Here is a 27,938-nt window from a genome sequence, read left to right as displayed (position 1 = left end):
ATGACCGACAAGAAGGGTTTGAGGGTGTGGTTTGGGGGGTTAGTGTGCGGATGAGGAGGAGGGAGGGTCTAGCTAGCCTCCGTTTTGTTTGACAATAGTTCGAACGTCAACAAGAAGTGATGTCACCCAGGATCGCTTAGAGAACCTTTAAATCTGACATTATTTTGAAAATATTTGCGGATGTACTTAGTTTAAGAGATTATATAATTTTTGTATTCATAGAGTATGCATACATTGATCAAAAGTGACAGTAAGTGTAAATGTGTGTGTGTGTGTGTGTGTGTGTGAGAGTGCCTGTGTGTGTATGTGTTAGAAAGTGTGTGTGTGTGTGTGTGTGTGAGTGTGTGTGAATGAGGGAGTGGATGTGTGTGTGATTAAGTGCGTGTGTGTGTGCGTGTGTGTGTGTGTGAGAGTGTGTTTAGTCTGCGATGGCTTCGTCGTGATCAGTCCTCCAGGGGTCTCTGTAGCGATTGAATCTGATCACCTGACAGTGAAACTCCGTTAACGCTCGCGGCATCGGCGCCACTTCCCGCCACTCTGAGCGCCGGCTGTCGTACACCTGCACCTCGTCCGAGATCTCGTCCGGCGAATAATCCCCGCCCAGGATATAGATCTTATCCTGCACGCCGACAGCGCCTGCGTTAAACCCCGCGCACTCGAACGACCCCTCGCCTTTCCACGCGCAGGCGTCCGCGCAGAAGCTGAAGACTTTATACGTGGACAGATCGCAGAGGAACAGCGAGTCGTTCATGGACACGGACTTGACGAGCGTGGCGTGGAAGAACTGTCCGAACTCCGCCACTAGCTGGCACCACTGATCCGCGACAGCGTCGTAGCGGAAGAAGCAATCCAACGACGGATTGAAGGCTTCGGAGATTTCAACCTCGGATCCGAGAGCGTAGATAACGCTTCCACATGCGCTCGCTTCGGGAAAGTAGATCCCCTTTGGAAGCGGGCTAACGGATTTCCAAATGTTGCTAACGGGATCAAAGTATTCCACATCTAGAACATTTTTCCCACCGATGGCGTAGATGCGGCGCATAGTGGCGACGCATGTGTGCATGGTACGCGGGTGGTGCATACGCAGAGCTGGCGTGTAGCTACGCGCGACAGGACAGTAGCACCAGACTTCATCCGTAGCATCGTGCTCCGGCGCGGCGATGTGCAGGCGAACCGCGCGACGGCAACTCCCGCGGCATCCGCCGACGACGAACAGCTTCTCTGCAAAGCTGACGAGAGCCGATCCGGGTAGATCTAAAATGTGCGCCGCGTCCTGCGGCAACTCCGTCCAGCGGTTAGCGCCGACGTCGTAGCAGAACGTACACCGATTCTCAGAGCTTTCCTCCGTTTTGTGCACGAAAATGTAGCTTGAAGTCGTCGAAGGCCGAGCATCGGAAAACAACCCGGTGGATTCGCGAGTGCGCGCGAGTGCTTCGCTAACAATGCTAATGCAAGGTCCGTCGTCGGTTAGCAGCTGCTTGGCGTCCTCTAGCGCGGCGGGCGGGAGATGGTGCAGACGGACCCGCGGCAGGAGCTCCGGCAGCAGGATCTTGCGCGACTGCGGGTCACAGCGCGTCCAGCGGAGTAGTGCGTGCAGGACGCTAGCTTCATCCGGTACGCTGAGCATGTCAGATGCTAAGCAGCGCTCCAGCACCAGCGCCGGCATCTCCAGGAAATCCGGTCCGGAGGAAAGCGTGTGGAAGTTCTGCGTGACGAACTCTGTGGCGTGACTTAGCAGGTGCGCGGAACCGTATCCCTCCGCGACCGCTAACAGGTGCAGGCAGTTCGAGAGATCCAGGGTTTGGACCAGGAAGTCACTGCAAGCATGTGACAGGAAACTGACCTGTGCGAATGACAGAGGAAAGACATGCTGAAGCCGTTTTCATACGTTAAGAGTCAGTTCTCTTCCCGCACTGATCTCTTTTATTTGGTTCCAAACGGGGGTATTATTATGACAGCTTGTTTCTGCCACGGAATAAAAAAAAATAAAAAGGTAATTGCGCCTTTTTATCTCACAATTCAGACTTTTTTAACTCCAGTTTATAACTCACATTTTATATAACACATTGCTAACATGTTTTAGCATGTTGTTAGCATTAATTAACCAACCATTTGCATGTTTCTAACATGAATTAGCATGTTGCTACCATGTTTTAACACATTGCTAGCATGTTTCTTACATGAATTAACAAGTAAAGTTTTAACATTTTGCTAGCATGAATTAGCACATTGGTACCATGTTTTAGCATGTTACTAGAATGTTTCTAACATGAATTAGCAAATTTCTACCATGTTTTAGCATATTACTAACATATTTCTAACATGAAGTAACACATTGCTACTATATTTTAGCACGTTGCTATCATGTTTAGCAAGTTATGAGTTTATAACTCACATTTATATAACCTTTTTTCTCTGAATTGCAAGAAAAGTCAAAATTGCGAGATAATTGCAAGAATTTCACCAGAGGTAAAATTTTATCGCAACTTTCAATCGGCTGTCGATGAACAACGTCAAACTAACGATCAAAGACTTTAAATTTTAGCCAAGGATCAGAGGAATCTTTTAGGATTTGCAAAGTTAGTCTCAGACGGCCAAATCGTGAAATGAAATGAAAAAATTAAATAAAATAATTCAAAAAAAAAAAAAACTATAATAGTGTAGCAAGACTGACTGTTACGCAGTGCTTCACAAGAGTGGGCGGAGCTAAAGGGCTCATTTCATTTCTCTGATTGGTGGAGATTCCTCTGAAGCATCATGGGTAATGTAGTTTCTCATCAGGAATTTCACTGTTAAACATGATTATTTAAAAAATATGTTGAAATAACGCTTTGGCAAAAGCATTTATCATTGATTAAGAACCTCATAAGTTATTATTTAAAATCTATCCATCTGTGGAGAGAATGAACGTTTTGAGTTGTTATTTCTCGGGCCTCACCTGCAGGAAAGAAGCCAGTTGGAACAGCATGTCCACGTTGTCTTCTCTGATCTCTATGTGAGCGGAATAAGCGAAGTCGAGGAAAGCGTGAACGGCGGGAGCCGAGAGGTTACTGAGTGTGACGGAGCCGTCGTCTCGCTCACGCGTGTCCAGCTCAAACATGGCCCTGGATGAACACACACGCCGAAAATACGTTTTAACATTGATAATAATCATAACTGTTTCTTGAGCATCAGATCATCATATTAGAGTGATTTCTGAAGGATCATGTGACACTGAAGACTGGAGTAATGATGCTGAAAATACAGCTTTGATCACAGGAATAAATTACACTTTACTGTATATTCACATAGAAAACAGCTGATTTACACTGGAACTAGATAACAAACCTTGATGTTGGCTTGAAAAATCCAGAACAGAAAGTTTGAAAAAGTTTGAAAAAGTTTTAACAGCTTTAAGTTTGAAGGGTTTAAAGGCTATTCAGACTATCAGATAGATAGATAGTTTTAATATATTATTCACATGCTTTATTACATTGCTATCATTTTTCTAAAATGATTTAACACTGTTAGCTAATGTTAGCAAATTAAGAACATGTCCCTAACATGAATTAGCACAACGCTTGCATGTTTTAGCATTTTGCTAGCATGATTTAACACACGGTTAGCATGAATTAACACATTGCTAGCAGGTTTTTAACATCGATTAACACAAACCATGTTTTAACATGTTTGCTAACATGAATTATCACATTGCCAAAATGTTTTAGCATGTTTCTGGCATGAATTAACACATTGTTAACATGTTTTTAAAATGATTTAACACTGTTAACAATTTTTACATATTACGAACATGTTCCTAACATGAATTAGCACAATGCTAGCATGTTTTAGCATGATTTAACACACTGTTAACAATGAGTTAACACATTGCTAGCATCTTTTTAGCATCAATTAGCAACAAACATGTTTTAACATGAATTAGTACATTGTTAAAATGTTTTAGCATGATGCTAAAATGAATTAGCAAACTGCGTGCATGTATCTAACATGAATTACCACATTGCTAGCATGATTTAACTTGTTAAAGTGCTTTATCACACTGTTAACATGTTTCTTATATGATTTAACACTGTTAACAATTTAAGCACATTGCGAACATGTTCCTAACATGAAATAGTATATAAGAGTTATTGTGTAAAAGCTTTGACTCCTTCAGTGGAAGTCTATGGGAATTTGGGATTGTTCCGAGGTCCAATACGGGAATTCCCAAAGTCGGATCAGTTAAATGCGGGTCAGAACATTCTGAAGGTCTCACCCGAGTTTATTTTTGTTTTGTGTTGTATATTGTGTGAAGAAAACAGTGTTCGCCTGTGCAAAACTCACCACCTTGTTGCCAGGGTGTTGCTATGGTGTTCTGACTGGTTGTTAGAATGTTACTATGATATGGGTTGTGGTGGTTTCCAGGGCGTTGCTATGGTGTTCTGACTGGTTGTTAGAATGTTACTATGATAGGGGTTGGGGTGGTTTCCAGGGCGTTGCTATGGTGTTCTGACTGCTTGTTAGAATGTTACTATGATATGGGTTGTGGTGGTTTCCAGGGTGTTGCTATGGTGTTCTGACTGGTTGTCGGAATGTTACTATGATAGGGGTTGGGGTGGTTTCCAGGGCGTTGCTATGGTGTTCTGACTGGTTGTTAGAATGTTACTATGATATGGGTTGTGGTGGTTTCCAGGGCGTTGCTATGGTGTTCTGACTGGTTGTTAGAATGTTACTATGATAGGGGTTGGGGTGGTTTCCAGGGCGTTGCTATGGTGTTCTGACTGCTTGTTAGAATGTTACTATGATATGGGTTGTGGTGGTTTCCAGGGTGTTGCTATGGTGTTCTGACTGGTTGTTAGAATGTTACTATGATATGGGTTGTGGTGGTTTCCAGGGCGTTGCTATGGTGTTCTGACTGGTTGTCAGAATGTTACTATGATATGGGTTGCTGTGGTTTCCAAGGCGTTGCTATGGTGTTCTGACTGGTTGTTAGAATGTTACTATGATATGGGTTGTGGTGGTTTCCAGGGCATTGCTATGGTGTTCTGACTGGTTGTCAGAATGTTACTATGATATGGGTTGTGGTGGTTTCCAGGGCGTTGCTATGGTGTTCTGACTGGTTGTCAGAATGTTACTATGATATGGGTTGTGGTGGTTTCCAGGGCGTTGCTATGGTGTTCTGACTGGTTGTCAGAATGTTACTATGATATGGGTTGTGGTGGTTTCTAAGGCGTTGCTATGGTGTTCTGAGACTGGTTGTCAGAATGTTACTATGCTATGGGTTGTGGTGGTTTCCAAGGCGTTGCTATGGTGTTCTGAGACTGGTTGTCAGAATGTTACTATGCTATGGGTTGTGGTGGTTTCCAGGGCGTTGCTATGGTGTTCTGAGACTGGTTGTCAGAATGTTACTATGCTATGGGTTAAGGGGGTTGCCAGGGTGTTGCTATGTGTAGTGTTTTTGGCATGTGGTGTGTGTTTGTTCACCTGAAGAAGTCGCTGCAGGCCGCGAGAACACAGCGGTGGCACGGGAGCGTCTCCCCCTGCACCCGGATGCGGAAGTCGAACAGCGCGCGCCTCTCCCGGAAGTCCTGAAGAACCCCGAGCACGCGCTGGCCGTGTGACGCGCACACCAGCGACACAGAGCGCGCCTCATCATGACGCGCGTCCATCAGATCCAGCGCCAGTCTGACATCAAACTTAACACAATTGACACGTTTTTAGTTGTGTAGCGATTTACAAGCTTGTTTGTGGACATTAAAGATGGCTAACTATCAGTGTTATTATTTTACAGAGACTCATCATGACTAATGTAAACAGCGCTGAAGTACCTGAGCTGATCGCGCTCCTCTGTTGTTATCCAGTGATCAGAGCTGAAACATCAGACACAAACTCACACAAATGAGCTTTTAAACTCAGTGACTTTCGCATTCTTGCTTATATTAACGATTCATATGAAGGCGTTTTGATTTAACTTGGAAGGATGATCGATCTACTGACGCTTCAGCACCAGGGACAGTGCGCAGCCTCCACTGCGCATGCGCAGATATGAGCGCGCTGAGTGCGACGGAGGAACTTCATGATTGGCTCTCTTCTCTCTCTCTTTATAGATAAATTTTTTTTAATAACAAGTAGCAGTGTATGGAAGCCCATTTCCGCCACATAAGAAAACATGCTTTTGTAAATCATAATCAAGTCGAAATTATGAGTCGCAAAAATCAGAATTATTACTTAAGATATAATTATGACATAAAAGTTTACATTATCACAAAAATAATAACAGTCGAAATTAGCACTTCAGACAAACGTGAAAATAAATCTAAATTATGACGTACTAAATTGAAATTATAACTTAAAATATTATAATAAGTCTGAATTATGACTTTAAGTCATGATAAAAATAAATGATGACATACTAAACCCAAATGATTACTTGTAATTATGAGTGTCATAATTTAGCCTCTTTATGTCTTATATTAAAATGCATAATTTTAAAAAAGCCTTAATAACGTCAAAACTCTAAATTGAAAGTGAAAATAAATATAAAATTATAGTCGAAATTATAACTTGAAATGTTATAATAACACTCTAAATTATATTATAATATTACTCTAAAGTAATGACAAAAAAAAATTATGACACCAAGTAAAAATGACAAATCAAAATTATGAGTCAAAATTAGGCTTTAAAATTAAATTATCATTATGACATAAAATATCTAAATTGTGACAATCTAAATTATGACACAATTTAAATGACAAAGTCAGTTAAGACTTAAATAGACAATTATAACATACCAAGTAATTTATGAGATGAAAAGTCAAAATTATGAATTTTAATATAAGACATAAAGAGGCTAAATTATGACACACCCAGTCAAAATTAAGACTTAAAAAGGCAATTATGACATACTAAGTAATTTAAAACTAATTATGATTTACCAAAGCATGATTTTGGTAAATCGTAAAATATACATCAACACATAAATAACAATATATTATTTCTTTTATAATTGATCTATGCAGAAACTGAACAGAGACAGTTTTGATGATGCGTGGAAATGAAGACTCCAGATTTCTTCAGTAAATGAGTTTATTGGGGAAAGATGTGTGTGAGAGTGTGTGTGTGTGTGTGTGTGTCGTCACTGCGATGTGGCCATGATGCTGGAGACGCCTGTGAACACGAAGACAACATCAGTCAGACTCTGAGGGACAACAGCAGCTCAACGTCAGGCATCACACACACACACACACACACACACACCTCTCACTCACTTTCTCTCACACACACACACACACTCACTCTCAAAGTCGATCTTCTCCACGATGTTCTTGGGCTTCACACACTCCTCCTGACTGTGGATGAAGATCTGACCGTCCTCGTTCTCTGTCCAGCCGTACTTATTCATCCACACCTTCACCTGCGTGTCTGCGGGAGATCAACAACATCAGTGAGAGAGAGTGAGTGTGTGTGTGTGAGAGAGAGTGTGTGTAAGTGAATGTGTGTGTGTGAGAGAGAGAGAGAGAGAGAGAGTGTGTGTGAGTGAATGTGTGTGAGAGAGAGAGTGTGAGTGAATGTGTGTGTGTGTGTGTGTGAGAGAGAGTGAGTGAGTGTGTGTATGTGTGAGAGAGAGTGAGTGAGTGTGTGTGTGTGTGAGAGAGAGTGAGTGAGTGTGTGTGTGTGTGAGTGAGAGAGTGTGTGTGTGAGTGAGAGAGTGTGTGTGTGAGAGTGAGAGAGTGAGTGAGTGAGTGAGTGAGTGTGTGTGTGAGAGTGAGAGAGTGTGTGTGAGTGCGTGTGTGAGAATGTGTGCGAGTGAATGTGTGTGTAAGTATGTGTGTGTGAGTATGAGTGAGTGAGTGTGTGTGTGTGTGTGTGTGAGTATGTGTGAGAGAGTAAGGGTGTGTGTGCAAGTATGAATGTGTGTGTGAGTATGAGTGTGTGTGTGAGTATGAGTGTAAGTATGAATGTGTGTGCAAGTATGAATGTGTGTGTGAGTATGAGTGTGTGTGTAAGTATGAATGTGTGTGCAAGTATGAATGTGTGTGCAAGTATGAATGTGTGTGTGAGTATGAGAGAGTGTGTGTCTCACCCAGAGGAGTGAGGGTGTGTGTGTGTGTATGTGTGAGAGAGTGAGAGTGTGTGTATGTGTGTGTGAGAGAGAGAGTGCATGTGTGAGTGTGTGTGACTGAATGTGTGTGTAAGTATGAGTGTGTGTGTGAGTGAGAATGTGTGTGAGTGAATGTGTGTATAAGTATGAGTGTGTGTGTGAGTGAATGTGTGTGTAAGTATAAGTGTGTGTGTGTGAGTGAATGTGTGTGTAAGTATGAGTGTGTGTGAGAGTGTGTGTGTGTGTCTCACCCTGAGGATCCCCCAGCATCTCAGCGAGGAGTCTGTACTCGATGTTCTGATATGTGATTCCCACAACATGACAGATGACTAGAGAGAGGATTCATAATAAGTGATATGATGAAGAAGTGCTGGTCATAGAAAGCTTCAGGTATTGTTAATATGAACATGTAAAAGCTGTGATGTTTAGAGACTCATGATGAGTTTAAATGTTTGGAGATTTCCTGTATGAAAGTTTGTTTCTGCCATAGAATACAAATCGGAAAAAGTGATTACGACTTTTTATCTCAATCACCAGTTTATATCCCATAATTCAGTTTTTTGCGAGTAAAAAGAAGGTCATATTTACATCACTTACATTTGCGCACCGATTCCTCAAATCCTGTGATGCCATCAATGAGATCTCTGTTCTCCTCCAGACTGGACTGAGAAACACACACACACACTACAGTTCAACACAACCTCTCCAGTTACTGACCACTGTGTGTGTGTGTGAGATGGAAATGTGTAAGAGTGAGTGTGTTTGTAAAAGTGAGTGTGTGAGAGTGTGTATGTGTGTGAGAGAGTGTGAGTGAGAGAGTGTGTTTGTAAGCGAGAGTGTGAGTGAGTGAGTAAGAGTGTGTGTGTGTGTGCGCGTGAGTCTCTGTGTGTCTGTGAGCGCATGTATGTATGTGTGTGAGAGAGTGTGTTAGAGAGTGTGTGAGAGAGTGTGTGAGAGAGTGTGTGAGAGAGTGTGTGAGAGAGTGTGTGTGAGAGTGTGTTTGTAAGAGAGTGTGTGTGTCTGTGAGTGTGAGCGCGTGTATGTATGTGTGTGTGTGAGAGTGTGCATGTGTGTGTGAGAGAGTGAGTAAGAGAGTGTGTGTGTTTGTGTGTGCACGTGTGTCTGTGAGTGTGAGCGCGTGTATGTATGTGTGTGAGAGTGTGCATGTGAGAGTGTGCATGTGTGTGAGAGTGTGTGTGTGAGAGTGTGTGTGTGTGTGAGAGTGTGTATGTGAGAGTGTGCATGTGTGTGAGAGTGTGTGTGTGTGTGTGTGTGAGAGAGTGTGTGAGAGAGTGTGTGAGAGTGTGTGTGAGAGTGTGTTTGTAAGAGAGTGTGTGTGTCTGTGAGTGTGAGCGCGTGTATGTATGTGTGTGTGTGAGTGTGCATGTGTGTGTGAGAGAGTGAGTAAGAGAGTGTGTGTGTTTGTGTGTGCACGTGTGTCTGTGAGTGTGAGCGCGTGTATGTATGTGTGTGAGAGTGTGCATGTGAGAGTGTGCATGTGTGTGAGAGTGTGTGTGTGAGAGTGTGTGTGTGTGTGAGAGTGTGTATGTGAGAGTGTGCATGTGTGTGAGAGTGTGTGTGTGTGTGTGTGTGAGAGAGTGTGTGAGAGAGTGTGTGAGAGTGTGTGTGAGAGTGTGTTTGTAAGAGAGTGTGTGTGTCTGTGAGTGTGAGCGCGTGTATGTATGTGTGTGTGAGAGTGTGCATGTGAGAGTGTGCATGTGTGTGAGAGTGTGTGTGTGTGTGCATGTGTGTGAGAGTGTGTGTTACCCAGAAGCTCTGGAAGTGGCAGGTCTCCAGTAAGTTGCCCAGGTACAGGATCTGTCTTATCGGCCGCTCCTCTTGCTGCGACACCGTAGTCAAGGAAACCTACGACATCACCTCACACACACCACAGCCAATAACAACAACCACACACACACCACAGCCCATAACAACAACCACACACGACAGCCCATAACAACAACCACACACACACACGACAGCCCATAACAACAACCACACACACACACACGACAGCCCATAACAACAACCACACACACGACAGCCCATAACAACAACCACACACACGACAGCCCATAACAACAACCACACACACACCACAGCCCATAACAACAACCACACACACACACGACAGCCCATAACAACAACCACACACACACCACAGCCCATAACAACAACCACACACACACCACAGCCCATAACAACAACCACACACACGACAGCCCATAACAACAACCACACACACACCACAGCCCATAACAACAACCACACACACACACGACAGCCCATAACAACAACCACACACACACCACAGCCCATAACAACAACCACACACACACCACAGCCCATAACAACAACCACACACACACACCACAGCCCATAACAACAACCACACACACACACGACAGCCCATAACAACAACCACACACACACACACGACAGCCCATAACAACAACCACACACACGACAGCCCATAACAACAACCACACACACACCACAGCCCATAACAACAACCACACACACACACACACACGACAGCCCATAACAACAACCACACACACACACGACAGCCCATAACAACAACCACACACACACACGACAGCCCATAACAACAACCACACACACACACACGACAGCCCATAACAACAACCACACACACACACACGACAGCCCATAACAACAACCACACACACGACAGCCCATAACAACAACCACACACACACACACACACACGACAGCCCATAACAACAACCACACACACACACACACACACACGACAGCCCATAACAACAACCACACACACACACACGACAGCCCATAACAACAACCACACACACACACACACACGACAGCCCATAACAACAACCACACACACACACACACACACGACAGCCCATAACAACAACCACACACACACCACAGCCCATAACAACCACACACACACACACACACGACAGCCCATAACAACAACCACACACACACGACAGCCCATAACAACAACCACACACACACACCACAGCCCATAACAACCACGGCCTTTAAGAGTTCAGATCACTAGTTGTGGCCTTCACAGGTACAGCTCATAATGCTGATCGCAGTCCGACACACTAGTGAACAACACTGATGATGAATCCGCTTTATCTCCTATTACACGGCTCTGTGGAATGCTTGACTCTGATTGGTCAGTCACTCCATATAGCGGAATATTAGTGCTGGGCGGTGTGACCAAAAATCCAGATCACGGTATTTTTCTAAATTATACCGGTTTCACGGTATATGACAGTATTTGTGCTCATGTTTATTCAACGATGTCATAGATTTTCCAAAAGGCTGTGTTGATATTGTGAACCAATGTATGGGAAACACTGTAATATAATTTGACAGCTATCAATTATAGTTTAACCTCTCCATCTTCAGTCACGCTTAGTAACACACGCATCACCACAGAATGCAGGAATGAAAGGGACCCTCTCAAACAGCGCCGCGCTACGATCGTTATTAAAGCGTCATACACCGGTATTGCGGTATATTAAAAATTCATATCATAACAAAAATAAACACCGGTATTCGGTATGAACCGGTATACCGCCCAGCACTACGGTATATTATTCCCAGATAACAGAAACACCGGCTCACCCGCTGTACGCTCGCTAGGAGACCTGACCCCGATCACGCCGTCCGGTTTATTCTGAGCCGTTACACGACACCGTTTCAACCAAACACGTAAAACTTTCGGCCGTTCGTTTACACGACAGCGGCGTTTTGGCGCCTGGAAACACCAAGTTTTGAAAACGGTCTCAGTGTGAACCACAAAAACACGAATCTCTGAAAACGATGAGGTCATGCACATGCGTATCACATGTTCAGTCTGCAGTGTTTCATCGCCATCTACTGGCCGGCAGAGGAACAGCGCTTTTAGCCGTGCTCGCGCATCCGTGTGAGCGGGATCGATTCGGTGAGAACGGTGTCGTCTGTTCGCGGAAAACTCAAAGGAAAAACTTCTCGGTTTTCGTTGTCGTGGAAACGCACCCTGAGACAACAACCGGCTTGATGGACATCACCCCTTACATATAATAACACAGTTTATCTTTGCTAAGCGACTCGCTCTTCTGCTGTTTGATTAGCTTGCGTGACACAGACGGCTGTGGATATATCGGGCTGCTGTGTCCGGTGTCCGTGACAGGAACCGGAGTGTGTGTCTCCTGAAGGATACGTGGGTCTGGTCGATCATACACTTGCAGAGTGTGAAGTCAGTGTGAGGAAGGTTGGTCAGAGCCTTGAGCAGAATCTGAGCCGTGACGGTGGTCTGGAAGTACGCCGGGTTAAACTGGTACCTGAGGACACACACACACACACACATACAGATAATCTACAATCAGAGATCTCACTTATAGGGGTGTCGAAATTAATCGTTTCTACGATGCATCACGAGTGACACACACACACACACACACACTGTGTGTGAAAGAGACTCACAGTTTGAGCACGGCCAGGTTGGCCTCCAGGTCGTAGGCGTTCTCTCTGGCCTGTGTGTGTGTGTGTGTGTGTGTGTGTGTGTGTGTGTGTGTGTGAGACTCACAGTTTGAGCACAGCCAGGTTGGCCTCCAGGTCGTAGGCGTTCTCTCTGGCCTGTGTGTGTGTGTGTGTGTGTGTGTGAAAGAGACTCACAGTTTGAGCACGGCCAGGTTGGCCTCCAGGTCATAGGCGTTCTCTCTGGCCTGTGTGTGTGTGTGTGTGTGTGTGTGACTCACAGTTTGAGCACGGCCAGATTGGCCTCCAGGTCGTAGGCGTTCTCTCTGGCCTGTGTGTGTGTGTGTGTGTGTGTGTGTGTGTGTGTGAGACTCACAGTTTGAGCACGGCCAGGTTGGCCTCCAGGTCGTAGGCGTTCTCTCTGGCCTGTGTGTCCACATACCGCTCCAGCGTGGACAGGTTCTCAGGGTTGTATCTGTGCAGATTATTAATCAGATCAGCTCAAGCTTCCGGAGACGATGAACGTCACAGTTATTGACCTGAACTGAATCAACATCGATCTGAATAACGACACTACTGTCTTCTGTCCAGCTCAGTATTTGTTTCATAATTACCCTGCTGAAAAACAGGCTTGGGAATGGAAAAGGTCAGGAATCGGATACTAGTTATAAAATTATAATATCGATTACTTTGTGAGTGTTTCAATATGACTTTTCGAACGAGAGACGAAAGATTTTCTGCTTTCAAAAAACACTGTTTATTTCATTCATAATTTTGTTCAGTTGTATGTATTTGTTGCGATTTCTAATTTTTTATTTGTTCTTTTTTAATTGCTGAGTGTTTACTTGTCTTTAATAATGCTCGAACTTTATATTAGTTAAGCTAGTTGTTTTTCTATGGTTTTTCTAACCACATTCAAAGTGTGCTTTATCCTGTTTATTTGTGTTCATTGTATTCAGCTACAATTAAATGTTTTGCAATAAGACGAAATGTGAATGATAGCTCGATAAGAATCGGAATCGTTCAAATTCAAACAAATCCCTACTGAAAAAAACAGCTAAACCAGCCTAAGATATTTGACTGGTTTTAGACTGTTTTAGCTATTTGACTGGTTTTAGACACTTCTTTAGCTAAACAATACTGGTTTTAGCTGGTCTACCAGCTTGACCAGTATAAAACTAGTCTGTTCAGGTAATAAAAAGTGTCAAAATCCTCTAAAATCTGCTAAAACCACAACTAGCTTAGGCTGGTTTCAGCCATTTTCCCCAGTAGGGTTTTGAACTTTACTTCATTGAATCTGTTGACAAGTCGCACAAGCACCTACTTTCAATAACTCAATTCTGTTTTACGTTAATTAAGCGCTGTTGGTGTGGTGACAGGCTCTGCTGTGTTTTATTTACTGTTATTAATAAAAACTAATCAACAATAAAGCGATCATCTTTAAGTTAACGTTACCTGTCGATGCCCCGCAGAAGTTTGCCGACGTTCGCCCTCATCTGCTCAAATGTCGTGGCCATGATTCCAGATCCGAGTGTTTATTCAACTTATATATATATTTTATTATTATTAAAATAACGTTTTTATATATGTTTTTCCTTTATTTTCCAGACACTCGGATCCTCACGAGCGAAACAGCGGCGCGTGCGAGCGGCAGAGATCGACGTCATCGGGCGCGCGACAGTCACGTGACTCAGCCAGGAGCGCGCACGGTTTTTGAGAGCGCCGCCGCGCGCGTGGACGGAGTCATTGCACTCAAATGCACAGTGTCAGTAATTAAATACACCTTTTATGAGTGTGTGCGTTTTTAATCATATCATAAAACACACCCTGAGCCTTATTCATTATACACGCCATGCTCATATTTCAGCGCAGATGCTTCCATTTAATAGTTTAGCTGAATAATTACAATAACTGCCTGCAATATTATGAAATACCAGAGACAATTTAAGGACTTTGGAAATACAGACCCAGAATAAAGGCTTTGCCTTTAAAGTAAAATTTATTTAGTTTTGAATCCTGTTCCAAATATGTGTGATTACATGTAATCTGCATTACATAATCAGATTCCCAAAATTAAGTACTTGTAATTAGATATTACGTTTTAAAATGCTTATTGTTGATGTTAATTAATGCATGAACTAATGTTCCTCAGCCGTAATAAAACAAATGACACGCATATCAAGAGAAACTGAAATGCAAGGAAACTTAAAGCTCCAGTCGGCAAGTCTGGCAGATTGAGTGGATTTAGGAAAATTTTGAATGTTTACAACTCTCATGCCCCTCCCCCACTATCAGCGGATACCCTCCCACCCAGTTCATGCTCGTCAGTGCGTGTGCACCAGATTTTCAGTGAACGCCAGGGCTCTCAAGTGTCACGCATTGAGCGTGACAGTCACTCATTTCGGTCTTTTGTCACGCTCTCCCGCCACACATTGTATTTCTCACGCTGAAAAACTATTTGTAATATATTTAATATGCCGCAGCGCCCAAAACTCTGGCCGCGCCGCTCTCACTGTGGAACCGGCATGAATCAAGCGCGTTTCCTCTGGTGTTGTTCGTCGAGCTACACAATAGCCAATCAGAAAATAGCACTATTGTATCTGGGTAAGATTTAACGCAACAACCAATGACAAAAATGTATCCGTCGGCTGGGTGTCACTCTTACCTGTCTTCAAAACTTGAGAGCCCTGGAACGCGCCCGTCTCATCAGCATCCATCAACACCATGGAGTATTTGGAGGTATGCTGTCCTGGCTAATCTACCGATAGATTGCAATTGCTAACGTCATTTATACTCTAAATGAGCTTACTTGATTTTCCGCCATCACTCTTCGTTACTCCGCGAACTTCAGGCGTGTGCATGTGATTGTAACGTGCGCGAGGGGTGGCGTGTGCCCGATCTGTGATTGACAGTCAGATCTCACACCCCCCCTGCGCTGATTGGACATGATGAACCGGGAGCTGTGGATTTTTGCAAAACAAATAACAAGCTCCAGGTGGAGTTAGAAGCTCGGGGTTTTTTCTAAAACCACTTTATTTATGTTGTTCTGTCAGATTATAGTGTCGATTTCACTGAATATGCTCAAAAAAATGTTGCCGACGGCAGCTTTAACAAATGATTACTATTAAAATTAAACAGGCAGAATTTGATTTAATTGTGCCATCGTCAGCACAATAAAACACAAACCACAGAAATGTGTGTGACATCCATTTATTACGCAATTCAGAGAAATTTCAAATTACAAAGATCAGTTTATTTAAAGACCTGAATGTTGTGTAGTCAAACTGAGAATGAGGGAAAGTCAGGATTAAATGATAATGTTTCCATGTTTGCCTGAGGAATCCTGTGACGGAGGAGTAGAAAACTGGGGGGAAAATGTGTGTGTGTTCCTATCAAAAGCTCCTGGGAAACACAGACGGATATATTATTATTATTATTCCCGGAGCCGAATCACAGAGTTTGCCTTGAGAAAAATAATCATGATTTGTGATGCAAAAATGTCTTTATAAGAATCTTGAAAAATACGCTCTAGATCTAGGAAACAAGCTTATATGAATGCATTAAAAAAAAAGACAATTTATAATATTGCAATAAACATTTGCTGGCGACGAGAGATGCTCGGATTTGTATAGAAATGCCTGTGCTGATCGAGCGCGCACACACACACACACACACACACACATGCTCAGGATGGGCGGAGCAGGGAGTTCTGGGAAGGGTCAAGGCTTGTTCTAGCACCCTGCATGAGAGGCCCTGACACCCTGAACGCAGACATCAGCCCTGACCGCTTCACTCACGTGTGTGTGTGTGTGAGGCGCATCAGTCGCCGGCTGGTACATGCAAACAGGAAGTACCCTAATAGTCTGTTGCCATTAAACAGAGAGACAACCACGTACATCAACGCCACCATACGCTAAAACTACATACAAACAGCGTAGAGAGGGAGAGGGAGAGGGAGAGGGAGAGAGAGAGAGAGAGAGGGTGTTTAGGCTCGTTCTCCACGGATGCGGCGTGCCAGCTGGATGTCTTTGGGCATGATGGTCACACGCTTGGCATGGATGGCACACAGGTTAGTGTCCTCAAACAGACCCACCAGATACGCCTCGCTGGCCTCCTGCACACACACACACACACACAATTAATTTTATTTTTTGGTTTTAATTTGAGACATTTTTTGTATTTTTAAAATGTTTGTATAGTTTTTAGCTATTCGTTTTTTTTTTCAGTTTTGGTTATTCAGTACATCAAGATAAACTAAATGAAAATGTGATTTTTTTTTATATTTTCTAAAAAAATTAAGTGTCTAGTTTTTATTCCATTTGTTATATTTTGAATTACATTTTATTTCAAATTAGATTTTTTTCTCTCAATTGTCTATATAGTTCATTATCATTTTTTCAGTTTTAGTTTTAGTACATCAAGATAAACTAAATGGAATTTATATTATTTTTCTTTTCTTTTTTTTAAAACATGTCTAGCTTTTATTCATTTTCATATTTTGAATTACACTTTTTATATTCTTAAAAAATTATTTTCATATTAATTTAATATAACTTATTATATTATATAATTAATTTAATATACTAATTAATTTTTATTTTACTTAAAAAAAATAGTTTTTTTGATTTATTTATTTTAGTATATCAAGTTAAACTAAATGTCTGGTGTTATGAATTTTTATTTTTAATTACTTTTATTTTTTAATATGTTTATTATATTTTTAGTTTAGTAATTGTAATTTTTTTTGTTGCAATTTTTTATTTATTTCAGTACATCAAGATAAACTAAATGAAAAAGATTTTTTAGAGCATGTCTATTGTTTTAATTCATTTTCATATTTTGAATTAATTTTAATGATTAGTTTTGAGTTATTTTGAACTGAGAAAGCTTGTCCCTGGTGTGTGTGAGTGACCTCTGACCTGCAGCGCTCCGATGGCGGCGCTCTGGAAGCGTAAGTCGGTCTTGAAGTCCTGCGCGATCTCTCGCACCAGACGCTGGAAGGGGAGTTTGCGGATCAGCAGCTCCGTGGACTTCTGGTAGCGGCGGATCTCACGCAGAGCCACGGTCCCGGGCCTGAGGGACACAGAGAGACGTTAGCATTAGCGGCGTCAGAAGACAAACAGAGACGTTAGCGTCAGACGACACACAGAGCCGTTAGCGTCAGACGACACACAGAGCCGTTAGCGTTAGCTGCGTCAGGCGACACACAGAGCCGTTAGCGTTAGCTGCGTCAGACGACACACACAGCCGTTAGCGTTAGCTGCGTCAGGCGACACACAGAGCCGTTAGCGTCAGACGACACACACAGCCGTTAGCGTTAGTTGTGTCAGACGACACACAGAGCCGTTAGCGTCAGACGACACACACAGCCGTTAGCGTTAGCTGCGTCAGGCGACACAGAGCCGTTAGCGTCAGACGACACACACAGCCGTTAGCGTTAGTTGTGTCAGACGACACACAGAGCCGTTAGCGTCAGATGACACACACAGCCGTTAGCGTTAGTTGTGTCAGACGACACACAGAGCCGTTAGCGTCAGACGACACACAGAGCCGTTAGCGTTAGCTGCGTCAGGCGACACACACAGCCATTAGCGTTAGCTGCGTCAGACGACACACAGAGCTGTTAGCGCCAGACGACACACAGAGACGTTAGCGTTAGCTGCGTCAGACGACGCACACAGCCATTAGCGTTAGCTGCGTCAGGCGACACACACAGCCATTAGCGTTAGCTGCGTCAGACGACACACACAGCCATTAGCGTTAACTGCGTCAGGCGACACACAGAGCCATTAGCGTTAGCTGCGTCAGACGACGCACACAGCCATTAGCGTTAGCTGCGTCAGGCGACACACAGAGCCGTTAGCGTTAGCTGCGTCAGGCGACACACACAGCCATTAGCGTTAGGCGCAAGGCGAGCATTTGAGCTTATAAAACTTAAACTTTGTTATTTATTTTTTAAATGGCCGATCGTTTCGCTTGATAAGACCCTTATTCATCGTCTGGTGTCGTTTAAAGCCATTTGAACAGTTTGCAGTTAGCACTGAAACTGTCTTTTGGACCTTGAACCGTTTGGTGCCCAGCAAAGTGCATTATATGGAGAAAAATCCTGGAATGTTTTCATCAAAAACCTTAATTTCTTTTCGACTGAAGAAAGAAAGACATGGACATCTTGGATGACATGGGGGTGAGTAAATTATCAGCAAAAGTTTTTTTAAAAGTGAACTAATCCTTTAACGTCAGCTGCGTCAGACGACACACAGAGCCGTTAGCGTCAGCTGCGTCAGACGACACAGAGCCGTTAGCGTCAGCTGCGTCAGACGACACACAGAGCCGTTAACGTTAGTGGCGGTCAGACGACACAGAGCCGTTCGCGTCAGCTGCGTCAGACGACACAGAGACGTTAGCGTCAGACGACACACAGAGCCGTTAACGTTAGTGGCGGTCAGACGACACAGAGCCGTTAGCGTTAGTGGCGGTCAGACAACACAGAGCCGTTAGCGTTAGCTGCGTCAGGCGATACAGAGCTGTTAGCAGCGTCAGACGACACAGCCGTTAATGTTAGCGGCGTCAGACAACAAAGAGCCGTTAGCGGCGTCAGACGAGACAGAGCCGTTAGCGTTAGCCATTAGCGGTATCAGACGACAGAGCCGTTAACGGTGTCAGACGACACAGAGCCGTTAGCGGCGGTCAGCCGGCACAGAGCCGTTAGCGTTAGCCGTTAACGGCGTCAGAAGACACAGAGCCGTTAGCGTTGGTCACACGACACAGAGCTGTTAGCGTTGGTCACACGACACAGAGCTGTTAGCATTAGTGGCGGTCAGACGACACAGAGCCATTAGCAGCGTCAGACGACACAGAGCTGTTAGCATTAGCGGCATCAGACGACACAGAGCTGTTAGTGGCGGTCAGACGACACAGAGCTGTTAGCATTAGCGGCATCAGACGACACAGAGCTGTTAGTGGCGGTCAGACGACACAGAGCTGTTAGCATTAGCGGCATCAGACGACACAGAGCTGTTAGTGGCGGTCAGACGACACAGAGCTGGTAGCATTAGCAGCGTCAGACGATACAGAGCCGTTAGCATTAGTCTCTGACGACACAGAGCCGTTAGCGTTAGCCGTTAGTCTCTGACGACACAGCGCCGTGTGCGTGTGTCGCGTCCTCACCTGTAGCGATGGGGCTTCTTCACTCCTCCGGTGGACGGGGCGCTCTTACGGGCCGCTTTAGTCGCCAGCTGCTTACGAGGAGCTTTTCCTCCAGTCGACTTACGCGCGGTTTGCTTCGTACGGGCCATCCTGACACACACTCACCTGAAACTGAATAACAAGAACTGATAAGAATGTAAATCTGTACCTTGAAATGCAATGTAATTCACTTTGGATAAAAGTGTTTTCCAAATGCATAAATGTAAACAAACTAGATGATGATGATGATGTTGAAGAGTCACATGACACTAAGGTACCTCAAAGAATATCTCTATATTATAGAGTTATACTAATACACAATCACAAAAGTGACCATTAATAATAATAATACAGAAATATATAGAAATTTCTATTTATTTAAATCAATTTTTTTTATTTTTTGTTTTAATAATTTTAATTTATTTTCATGAAATGTATTTTTAAATTAAAAAAATATATATTTATATGGATAATTTTTTTAAATAATTGTTTTTATTATTTATTTTAATCAAATTTACAAACCAATTTTAGCACTTATTTGTCCATTTTATTTAAATAATTGTAATTTTTTATGATGTTTTTCAATCAATTTGTATTATTTATTTAAATTATTTTTTATTAATCACGTTAGTCATTTTTTTTCAATCAATTTTTATTTTATTTTTTTATTTACATCAATTTGTATTATTAATTTGTTTCAATCATTTTTAAATTCATTTAAAATAAATACATTTTTAATCCTTATTTATTTTAATAAAATATTATGATCCTTAATTCATCAATTTTAGCATTTTATTTAAGTCATTTTTATTATTTATTTTTAATTTACGTCAATTTGTATTATTTATGCACTTTAGTTTAAATCATTTTTATAAATTTTTAGGAATTACGAATTAATTCTTTATTTTGTTTCTACACTTTTTCACAGACCATATTATAATAATATAATATTATAAAAGTTACCGTTAATATTAATAAATAAATATATTCAAATATTTCTGAAGTCGTGATGTGAATCTATTATAAACGTTTCCTTATTGAGTTTGAACTCCTGCATGTGCTTAAAACAACAACAAGCTCCTCATGTCAATCATGTCTCAAAGGTCAGCCTCGTCGTCCTAATATTCATGAGCCGACCAATCAGAGCACAGGAGATAAGCCAGACGGTTGGCGCTAGCCACGCCCCTCATCTGTGAACATCATGGCGCCTGTTTGATACGAACCGTAAACTGAGCAAGAAAAGACACGAACTAACGACAAAACTTCGACAATTTCACTGGGAATCTCACCACTGTTCTTGCCAATTACTGTCGGACAACAAAGAAAAGACCCTAGGGATGCATCCTCGGAGGTTTAAAGCAGGAATGGAGGCGTTTATGTGGATTTTCGGCGTTTGTGAAATATCAGTTTATTTTGGATGGATTTTGAGGCTCGCGCGACTGAAGCGCTTCAGTATTTCTCTGATATAAACACAGACGCGGTCAAATTCATTCGAAATACCACAAAACGCGTTTTTTTCTGCCTAAGATAACAATTAAATATCACACATTTATATTCACACGGACCTACTGATCTTACCTTAGTGGAATTGTGTTTAAAGAGTGTTTAGAGTTGAGCTTCAGTGTTATTTACCGTCTCTCGCGCACAATGACAGCGGAAATGCGCCAATCAGCGGCTCCCACAATGCAACGCGCTGGAGTCTCTCCACCGGTGTGTTCCAAAATTCATCTGTTTAAATCACTATAACAGACTAATATTATTAATATACATGTATTATTAGCGCACTTCACCCTGATATCAAACACATGATCAATGCAACCAATAGACCAAATTATTGTGGTGGAATCAGATGGTAATATTATGTTTTGTCGCAGGGTGTTAAGGTGCTTTAAAGCAGGATTTCAGTCTTTCATGCCGGAGACTCCATATATGATCATCCTTGTGCGATTAACCCCCATTTTCATGCGTAATTTGTTCTGTAACAAATTATAAATTATGTTTATAAATGTGAAAAATATTATTTGGAAAATATCATATATAATTTACATTAAGTTTTTACTAGTACTTTATGTCGCAAATATTGTTTGAACGCTGTGTCCAATAAAATATATGGGGGGAAAATGTTTTTAGTAGTACTGTTGGATTTATTTATATTTTTTTGAGTGTTTATTGGTTTTTAAATTAACTTTTATTTATTTGTAAAAAAAAAAACGTTTTAAATAATATTCGTATTATTTATTTTTATAAATATGTATTTATTTAAATCTATGTTTATTATTTATTTATCCATTTTTTAAAACGTTTTTGATGTTTATTTGTTTGAATAATGTTTTACATTTATTTTAATGAAACTTATTTAAATCAATTTCTATTATTTATTAGTTTTATTATTTATTTGGTTTAATCCTTTATTTATATGAAATGTATTTTAATCATTTTTTATTTTAATCAAATATTTTTCAATCAAATGTTATTTATTTGTATGAAATGTATTTATATAATTGTTTTATTTATTTTAATCAAATATATAAGCCAATTGTTAGTTTTATTTAAATATTTTATTTATTTATTTTTAATCAAATGCATTTAAATCGTTTTTTATTATTTATGTGTTTTAATCAAACGTATTTAAGTAAATTGTATAGATGCTTAATTTATCCATTTTATTATTAATTTTAATTAATCATTTGTTTTAATATTTTTTTCCATTAAAATGTATGTATTTAAATCAATTTATATTATTTATTTAAATCAAGTTTGATTATTTGTTTTAATCATTTTTATTTAAATCAATTTATATGATTTTTTTATAAAAAAACATTAATTTGTCTGTTTTTATTATTTTATTTAAATCCTGTTTTATTATATATTTTAATCAAATGTACTTAAGTTGTTTTATTTATTTATTTATTTATCCATTTTATTTAAATAATTATTTTTACACTGTTTTTCTCTGAACTTTTTCACGGACCCTAGTTTGTAACTGAAATTTAGCTTGAGTGAAGAAAACATTAAGCCTATGGAACAATGAACATAACACATTATCATGAGATATCACATGACTACAATGTGTGACTCACAAAAACTGCCTGTGGAAACAAATCATTACAGAAATGACATCCATAACATTTTTACCAGAGAAAATGTTATTGGAGGAGAAATACTTAAATAAAACAGAGCCCTCAAAAACAGTTCAACACCAATTTATTATCTGTGTATTACAAAGATTTGCTTCTTAGACGTACAAAAACACAATCGATCACTTCGTGATAAAAACCATGAAAGGGTGTAGAAAAATCCTGAGTGAGTGTCTGCCTAAACATCGCACTAAACAACTCATGAAGAAGTACATCAAATGGTATAAAATAGCTACAGTCTTGCTACATACGCTCATCAATAACACAAGATTCAGTGTGTGCGTGTGCAGAGGACGACTGGGACACGATCTATCCCATAATGCATCACTGGAATCACACATGAAAGAAAATCATTAGCACCCGAAACGAGTCCTGGACCGACTTTATTCAGACCTGACTTCACGAAACCCAGTGATTTAATGCCTCGAGTCCTTCAGTCAGAGCCACGTGAACACACACACACACACGAAGGTTTAGGCTCGTTCTCCACGGATGCGGCGTGCCAGCTGGATGTCTTTGGGCATGATGGTCACACGCTTGGCATGGATGGCACACAGGTTAGTGTCCTCAAACAGACCCACCAGATACGCCTCGCTGGCCTCCTGCACACACACACACACACACACACACACGAGTCACATGACCTGCACATTCAGTACATTGTGTCCACACACACTGAGGATAATGTTTTGATTTGTCCCGTGTTTAGTAATTCTGAATGGATCTGTGTGCAAAAAAGCTTACAGAAAATACAGTTTTGTGAGAGTCATCATTGTATCTGATGGTTTACTTTCCTCTTTTTTTAAACATATCTTTATGGCTTATTCATTCATATTTTGTGTGTTGTCTCTGGTGTGTGTGAGTGACCTCTGACCTGCAGCGCTCCGATGGCGGCGCTCTGGAAGCGTAAGTCGGTCTTGAAGTCCTGCGCGATCTCTCGCACCAGACGCTGGAAGGGGAGTTTGCGGATCAGCAGCTCCGTGGACTTCTGGTAGCGGCGGATCTCACGCAGAGCCACGGTCCCGGGCCTGGGGGACACAGAGAGACGTTAGCATTAGCGGCGTCAGAAGACAAACAGAGACGTTAGCGTCAGACGACACACAGAGCCGTTAGCGTCAGACGACACACAGAGCCGTTAGCGTTAGCTGCGTCAGGCGACACACAGAGCCGTTAGCGTCAGACGACACACACAGCCGTTAGCGTTAGCGGCGTCAGACGACACACAGAGACGTTAGCGTTAGCGGCGTCAGACGACACACAGAGACGTTAGCGTTAGCGGCGTCAGACGACACACAGAGACGTTAGCGTTAGCGGCGTCAGACGACACACACAGCCGTTAGCGTTAGCGGCGTCAGACGACACACACAGCCGTTAGCGTTAGCGGCGTCAGACGACACACACAGCCGTTAGCGTTAGCGGCGTCAGACGACACACACAGCCGTTAGCGTTAGCTGCGTCAGACGACACACAGAGCCGTTAGCGTTAGCTGCGTCAGACGACACACAGAGCCGTTAGCGTTAGCTGCGTCAGACGACACACAGAGCCGTTAGCGTTAGCTGCGTCAGACGACACACAGAGCCGTTAGCGTTAGCTGCGTCAGACGACACACAGAGCCGTTAGCTGCGTCAGACGACACACAGAGCCGTTAGCTGCGTCAGACGACACACAGAGCCGTTAGCGTTAGCTGCGTCAGACGACACACAGAGCCGTTAGCGTTAGCTGCGTCAGACGACACACAGAGCCGTTAGCGTTAGCTGCGTCAGACGACACACAGAGCCGTTAGCGTTAGCTGCGTCAGACGACACACAGAGCCGTTAGCGTTAGCTGCATCAGACGACACACAGAGCCGTTAGCGTTAGCTGCGTCAGACGACACACAGAGCCGTTAGCGTTAGCTGCGTCAGACGACACACAGAGCTGTTAGCGTTAGCTGCGTCAGACGACACACAGAGCTGTAAGTGTTAGCTGCGTCAGACGACACACAGAGCCGTTAGCGTTAGCTGCGTCAGACGACACACAGAGCCGTTAGCGTTAGCTGCGTCAGACGACACACAGAGCCGTTAGCGTTAGCTGCGTCAGACGACACACAGAGCCGGTAACGTTAGCTGCGTCAGACGACACAGAGCTGTAAGTGTTAGCTGCGTCAGACGACACACAGAGCCGTTAGCGTTAGCTGCGTCAGACGACACACAGAGCCGTTAGTGTTAGCTGCATCAGACGACACACAGTGCCGGTAACGTTAGCTGCGTCAGACGACACACAGAGCTGTAAGCGTTAGCTGCGTCAGACGACACACAGAGCCGTTAGCGTTAGCTGCGTCAGACGACACACAGAGCCGTTAGCGTTAGCTGCGTCAGACGACACACAGAGCCGTTAGCGTTAGCTGCGTCAGACGACACACAGAGCCGTTAGCGTTAGCTGCGTCAGACGACACACAGAGCCGTTAGCGTTAGCTGCGTCAGACGACACACAGAGCCGTTAGCGTTAGCTGCGTCAGACGACACACAGAGCCGTTAGCGTTAGCTGCGTCAGACGACACACAGAGCCGTTAGCGTTAGCTGCGTCAGACGACACACAGAGCCGTTAGCGTTAGCTGCGTCAGACGACACACAGAGCCGTTAGTGTTAGCTGCGTCAGACGACACACAGAGCCGTTAGTGTTAGCTGCGTCAGACGACACACAGAGCCGTTAGTGTTAGCTGCATCAGACAACACACAGTGCCGGTAACGTTAGCTGCGTCAGACGACACACAGAGCCGTTAGCGTTAGCTGCGTCAGACGACACACAGAGCTGTTAGTGTTAGCGGCGGTCAGACGACACACAGAGCTGTTAACGTTAGCAGCGGTCAGACGACACACAGAGCCGTTAACGGCGGTCAGACGACACACAGAGCCGTTAGCGGTATCAAACGACAGAGAATTGTAGCGGCGTCAGACGACACAGAGCTGTTAAGGGTCTCAGACGACACAGAGCTGTTAGCATTAGCGGCATCAGACGACACAGAGCTGTTAGTGGCGGTCAGACGACACAGAGCTGTTAGCATTAGTGGCGGTCAGACGACACAGAGCCATTAGCAGCGTCAGACGACACAGAGCTGTTAGCATTAGCGGCATCAGACGACACAGAGCTGTTAGCATTAGCGGCATCAGACGACACAGAGCTGTTAGTGGCGGTCAGACGACACAGAGCCATTAGCAGCGTCAGACGACACAGAGCTGTTAGCATTAGCGGCATCAGACGACACAGAGCCATTAGCAGCGTCAGACGATACAGAGCCGTTAGCATTAGTCTCTGACGACACAGAGCCGTTAGCGTTAGCCGTTAGTCTCTGACGACACAGCGCCGTGTGCGTGTGTCGCGTCCTCACCTGTAGCGATGGGGCTTCTTCACTCCTCCGGTGGACGGGGCGCTCTTACGGGCCGCTTTAGTCGCCAGCTGCTTACGAGGAGCTTTTCCTCCAGTCGACTTACGCGCGGTTTGCTTCGTACGGGCCATCCTGACACACACTCACCTGAAACTGAACAACAAACAAACTAGATGATGATGAGAACAGTCACATGACACTAAGAATATCCAGCATGTCTACTATTTGATTTTGCATGAATGCAAAAATGCATACAACACGATGTGGAAACACTTAACAATAAGGTTCATTAGTTAGGCTAACATGAACTAAGAATGAACAATACTTCTACAGCATTTATTAATCTTAGTTCATTTTAATTTGAACATTTACTAATAAGTTATTACAATCAAAGGTTGTATTTGTTAACATTAGTTAATGCACTGTGAACTAACATGAACAAACAATGATCAGCTGTATTTTTATTAACTAACATTAACAAAGATTAATAAATACTGTAACACATGTATTGCTCATTGTTGGTTCATGTTAGTTAATACATTATCTAGTGTTAACTAATGAACCTTATTAGTGTTACCCTAGATGTTTAAATAGTCAATATGCAATATTTACATCACAAAACTACACTTCACGGTAGATGTTTACTATTTGACTAGCAAAATCCCATGAACATTTCCATTAAGATGCTCTATTACACAAGACAATATTTTAGAAGTGTAATAAAAAACAAATATACACAACAAAAACATGTTTAAAGAGTAAATATGAGGTTAGTATTACCACATAATAAATAACAACAAAATAAACAGTATTTGCATACATTAGACTTAAATGTAGAAGTTTAGGGTACAAAAATTTGCATTTCTAATACGTATTACTGTAATTATATATCTGTATGATTAATATTATTATTATTTATTAAAGAGTTTAAGTATGCAAAATAATATTTATAAAGGCTTTTTCGTGGTGTTTTGGCAAAGTACGTTGAAAAAAAAATTAACAGAATTAAAACAGACTCTAGATTACGTCGATCACAATTTTAGTGTGACACCCATCAATCAACATGTTCTCTGCCAATAAACGCGAGCTACAGGCCAAAGGGCGTGGCTTCAGTCACTCCGCACCAATCAACGCCCAGTGTGCACATCAAGCCCCGCCCCCTGTGCGGTGACATAATGGCTGCTAGAAATGAGAGAGAATAGATAAAACAGCATTTTATCGAGTAAAGCACAACAAACAAACGACACGATTTCCAGCGTATTACAACTACATTGATCGCGTTTAGCGGCGTACAGCGGTAGCGCACACTGTCAGCAAGTGTTTTTATATAATCACTGTGAGTAAAAGTGTGAGAATGAGTTTAATTCATCGAAGGAAAAGCGACAGAGATGAGAGTGAGCGCGCGACCCGTTTGTCTCACCTCAGATCGAGACCGTTTTATAGCATTTTCCCACACGATACTCAGAACGTTTATAAACGTGATGGATTCCCTTCCTCGTTAAACGGGCCGGTGTGAAGTGTGTACCTGGCTAGGACTCACCTGTCGCCGGGTGTTTGAGAGGTTGTGTTCCGCCGTGGAGGGGTTTTGCTGCTTGAAGAGTGTTTGAGGTGAAATGGCTGTTAGTCTCCCATCATACACCGCGGCTCGCGCGCCTCATTACACTAATCACACACACCGACGGTTCTCTCTTTCTTCCTTC

At 42.7% G+C, this 27,938-nt stretch overlaps 4 protein-coding genes across 7 annotated transcripts in view; all 4 read right to left on the bottom strand.

The window, feature by feature from the left end:
* Positions 1–21,459, bottom strand: part of LOC130085496 (histone H3.3A) — a 70,786-nt gene extending 49,327 nt beyond the window's left edge. Inside the window, exons 1-4 of one of the 2 annotated variants that reach the window (XM_056251279.1) lie at positions 21,317–21,459; positions 19,721–19,870; positions 17,473–17,626; positions 16,524–16,667 (exon numbers count right to left, since the gene is read on the bottom strand). In XM_056251279.1, the coding sequence (XP_056107254.1) occupies positions 16,539–16,667; positions 17,473–17,626; positions 19,721–19,848 (411 nt within the window). In that variant the 5' untranslated portion in view covers positions 19,849–19,870; positions 21,317–21,459 and the 3' untranslated portion in view covers positions 16,524–16,538. Of the gene's footprint in view, positions 1–16,523; positions 16,668–17,472; positions 17,627–19,720; positions 19,871–21,316 lie in introns of those variants that run through there. The other variant, XM_056251280.1, reaches the window with a different exon arrangement.
* Positions 413–5,766, bottom strand: kbtbd3 (kelch repeat and BTB (POZ) domain containing 3). The gene is made up of 3 exons (XM_056251271.1): positions 5,464–5,766; positions 2,939–3,104; positions 413–1,843 (listed from the first exon to the last, which is right to left on the bottom strand). The coding sequence occupies exons 1-3, from the start codon at positions 5,646–5,648 to the stop codon at positions 419–421; spliced, it is 1,776 nt and encodes a 591-aa protein (XP_056107246.1). The 5' UTR covers positions 5,649–5,766; the 3' UTR covers positions 413–418.
* On the bottom strand, positions 7,051–14,211 carry eif3k (eukaryotic translation initiation factor 3, subunit K). 3 transcript variants are annotated; one of them, XM_056251277.1, is made up of 8 exons: positions 14,009–14,211; positions 12,930–13,028; positions 12,297–12,417; positions 9,851–9,925; positions 8,681–8,747; positions 8,335–8,412; positions 7,279–7,404; positions 7,051–7,149 (listed from the first exon to the last, which is right to left on the bottom strand). In XM_056251277.1, exons 1-8 carry the CDS (start codon positions 14,068–14,070, stop codon positions 7,118–7,120), a joined length of 660 nt encoding a protein of 219 aa, XP_056107252.1. In that variant the 5' UTR covers positions 14,071–14,211; the 3' UTR covers positions 7,051–7,117. The 3 variants fall into 3 exon arrangements, with proteins under 3 accessions (XP_056107252.1, XP_056107251.1, XP_056107253.1); XM_056251276.1 differs by having other exon boundaries at positions 9,851–9,928; positions 14,009–14,210; XM_056251278.1 differs by lacking the exons at positions 12,930–13,028; positions 14,009–14,211 and adding an exon at positions 12,560–12,657.
* A 1,466-nt stretch (positions 21,460–22,925) lies between the features above and the next one.
* Positions 22,926–27,904, bottom strand: LOC130085497 (histone H3.3A). Its single transcript, XM_056251282.1, has 4 exons — positions 27,779–27,904; positions 26,242–26,391; positions 23,750–23,903; positions 22,926–23,477 (listed from the first exon to the last, which is right to left on the bottom strand). The coding sequence occupies exons 2-4, from the start codon at positions 26,367–26,369 to the stop codon at positions 23,349–23,351; spliced, it is 411 nt and encodes a 136-aa protein (XP_056107257.1). The 5' UTR covers positions 26,370–26,391; positions 27,779–27,904; the 3' UTR covers positions 22,926–23,348.
* Positions 27,905–27,938: the final 34 nt, after the last annotated feature.

The sequence above is a fragment of the Rhinichthys klamathensis genome, unplaced genomic scaffold (assembly GCF_029890125.1).
Source record: "Rhinichthys klamathensis goyatoka isolate OS25496 unplaced genomic scaffold, OSU_Roscu_1.1 h1tg000080l_1, whole genome shotgun sequence".
NCBI classification, from domain to species: domain Eukaryota; kingdom Metazoa; phylum Chordata; class Actinopteri; order Cypriniformes; family Leuciscidae; genus Rhinichthys; species Rhinichthys klamathensis.
Note: the sequence above shows the minus strand (reverse complement) of the source record. Positions and strands in the feature narration are given on the sequence as shown.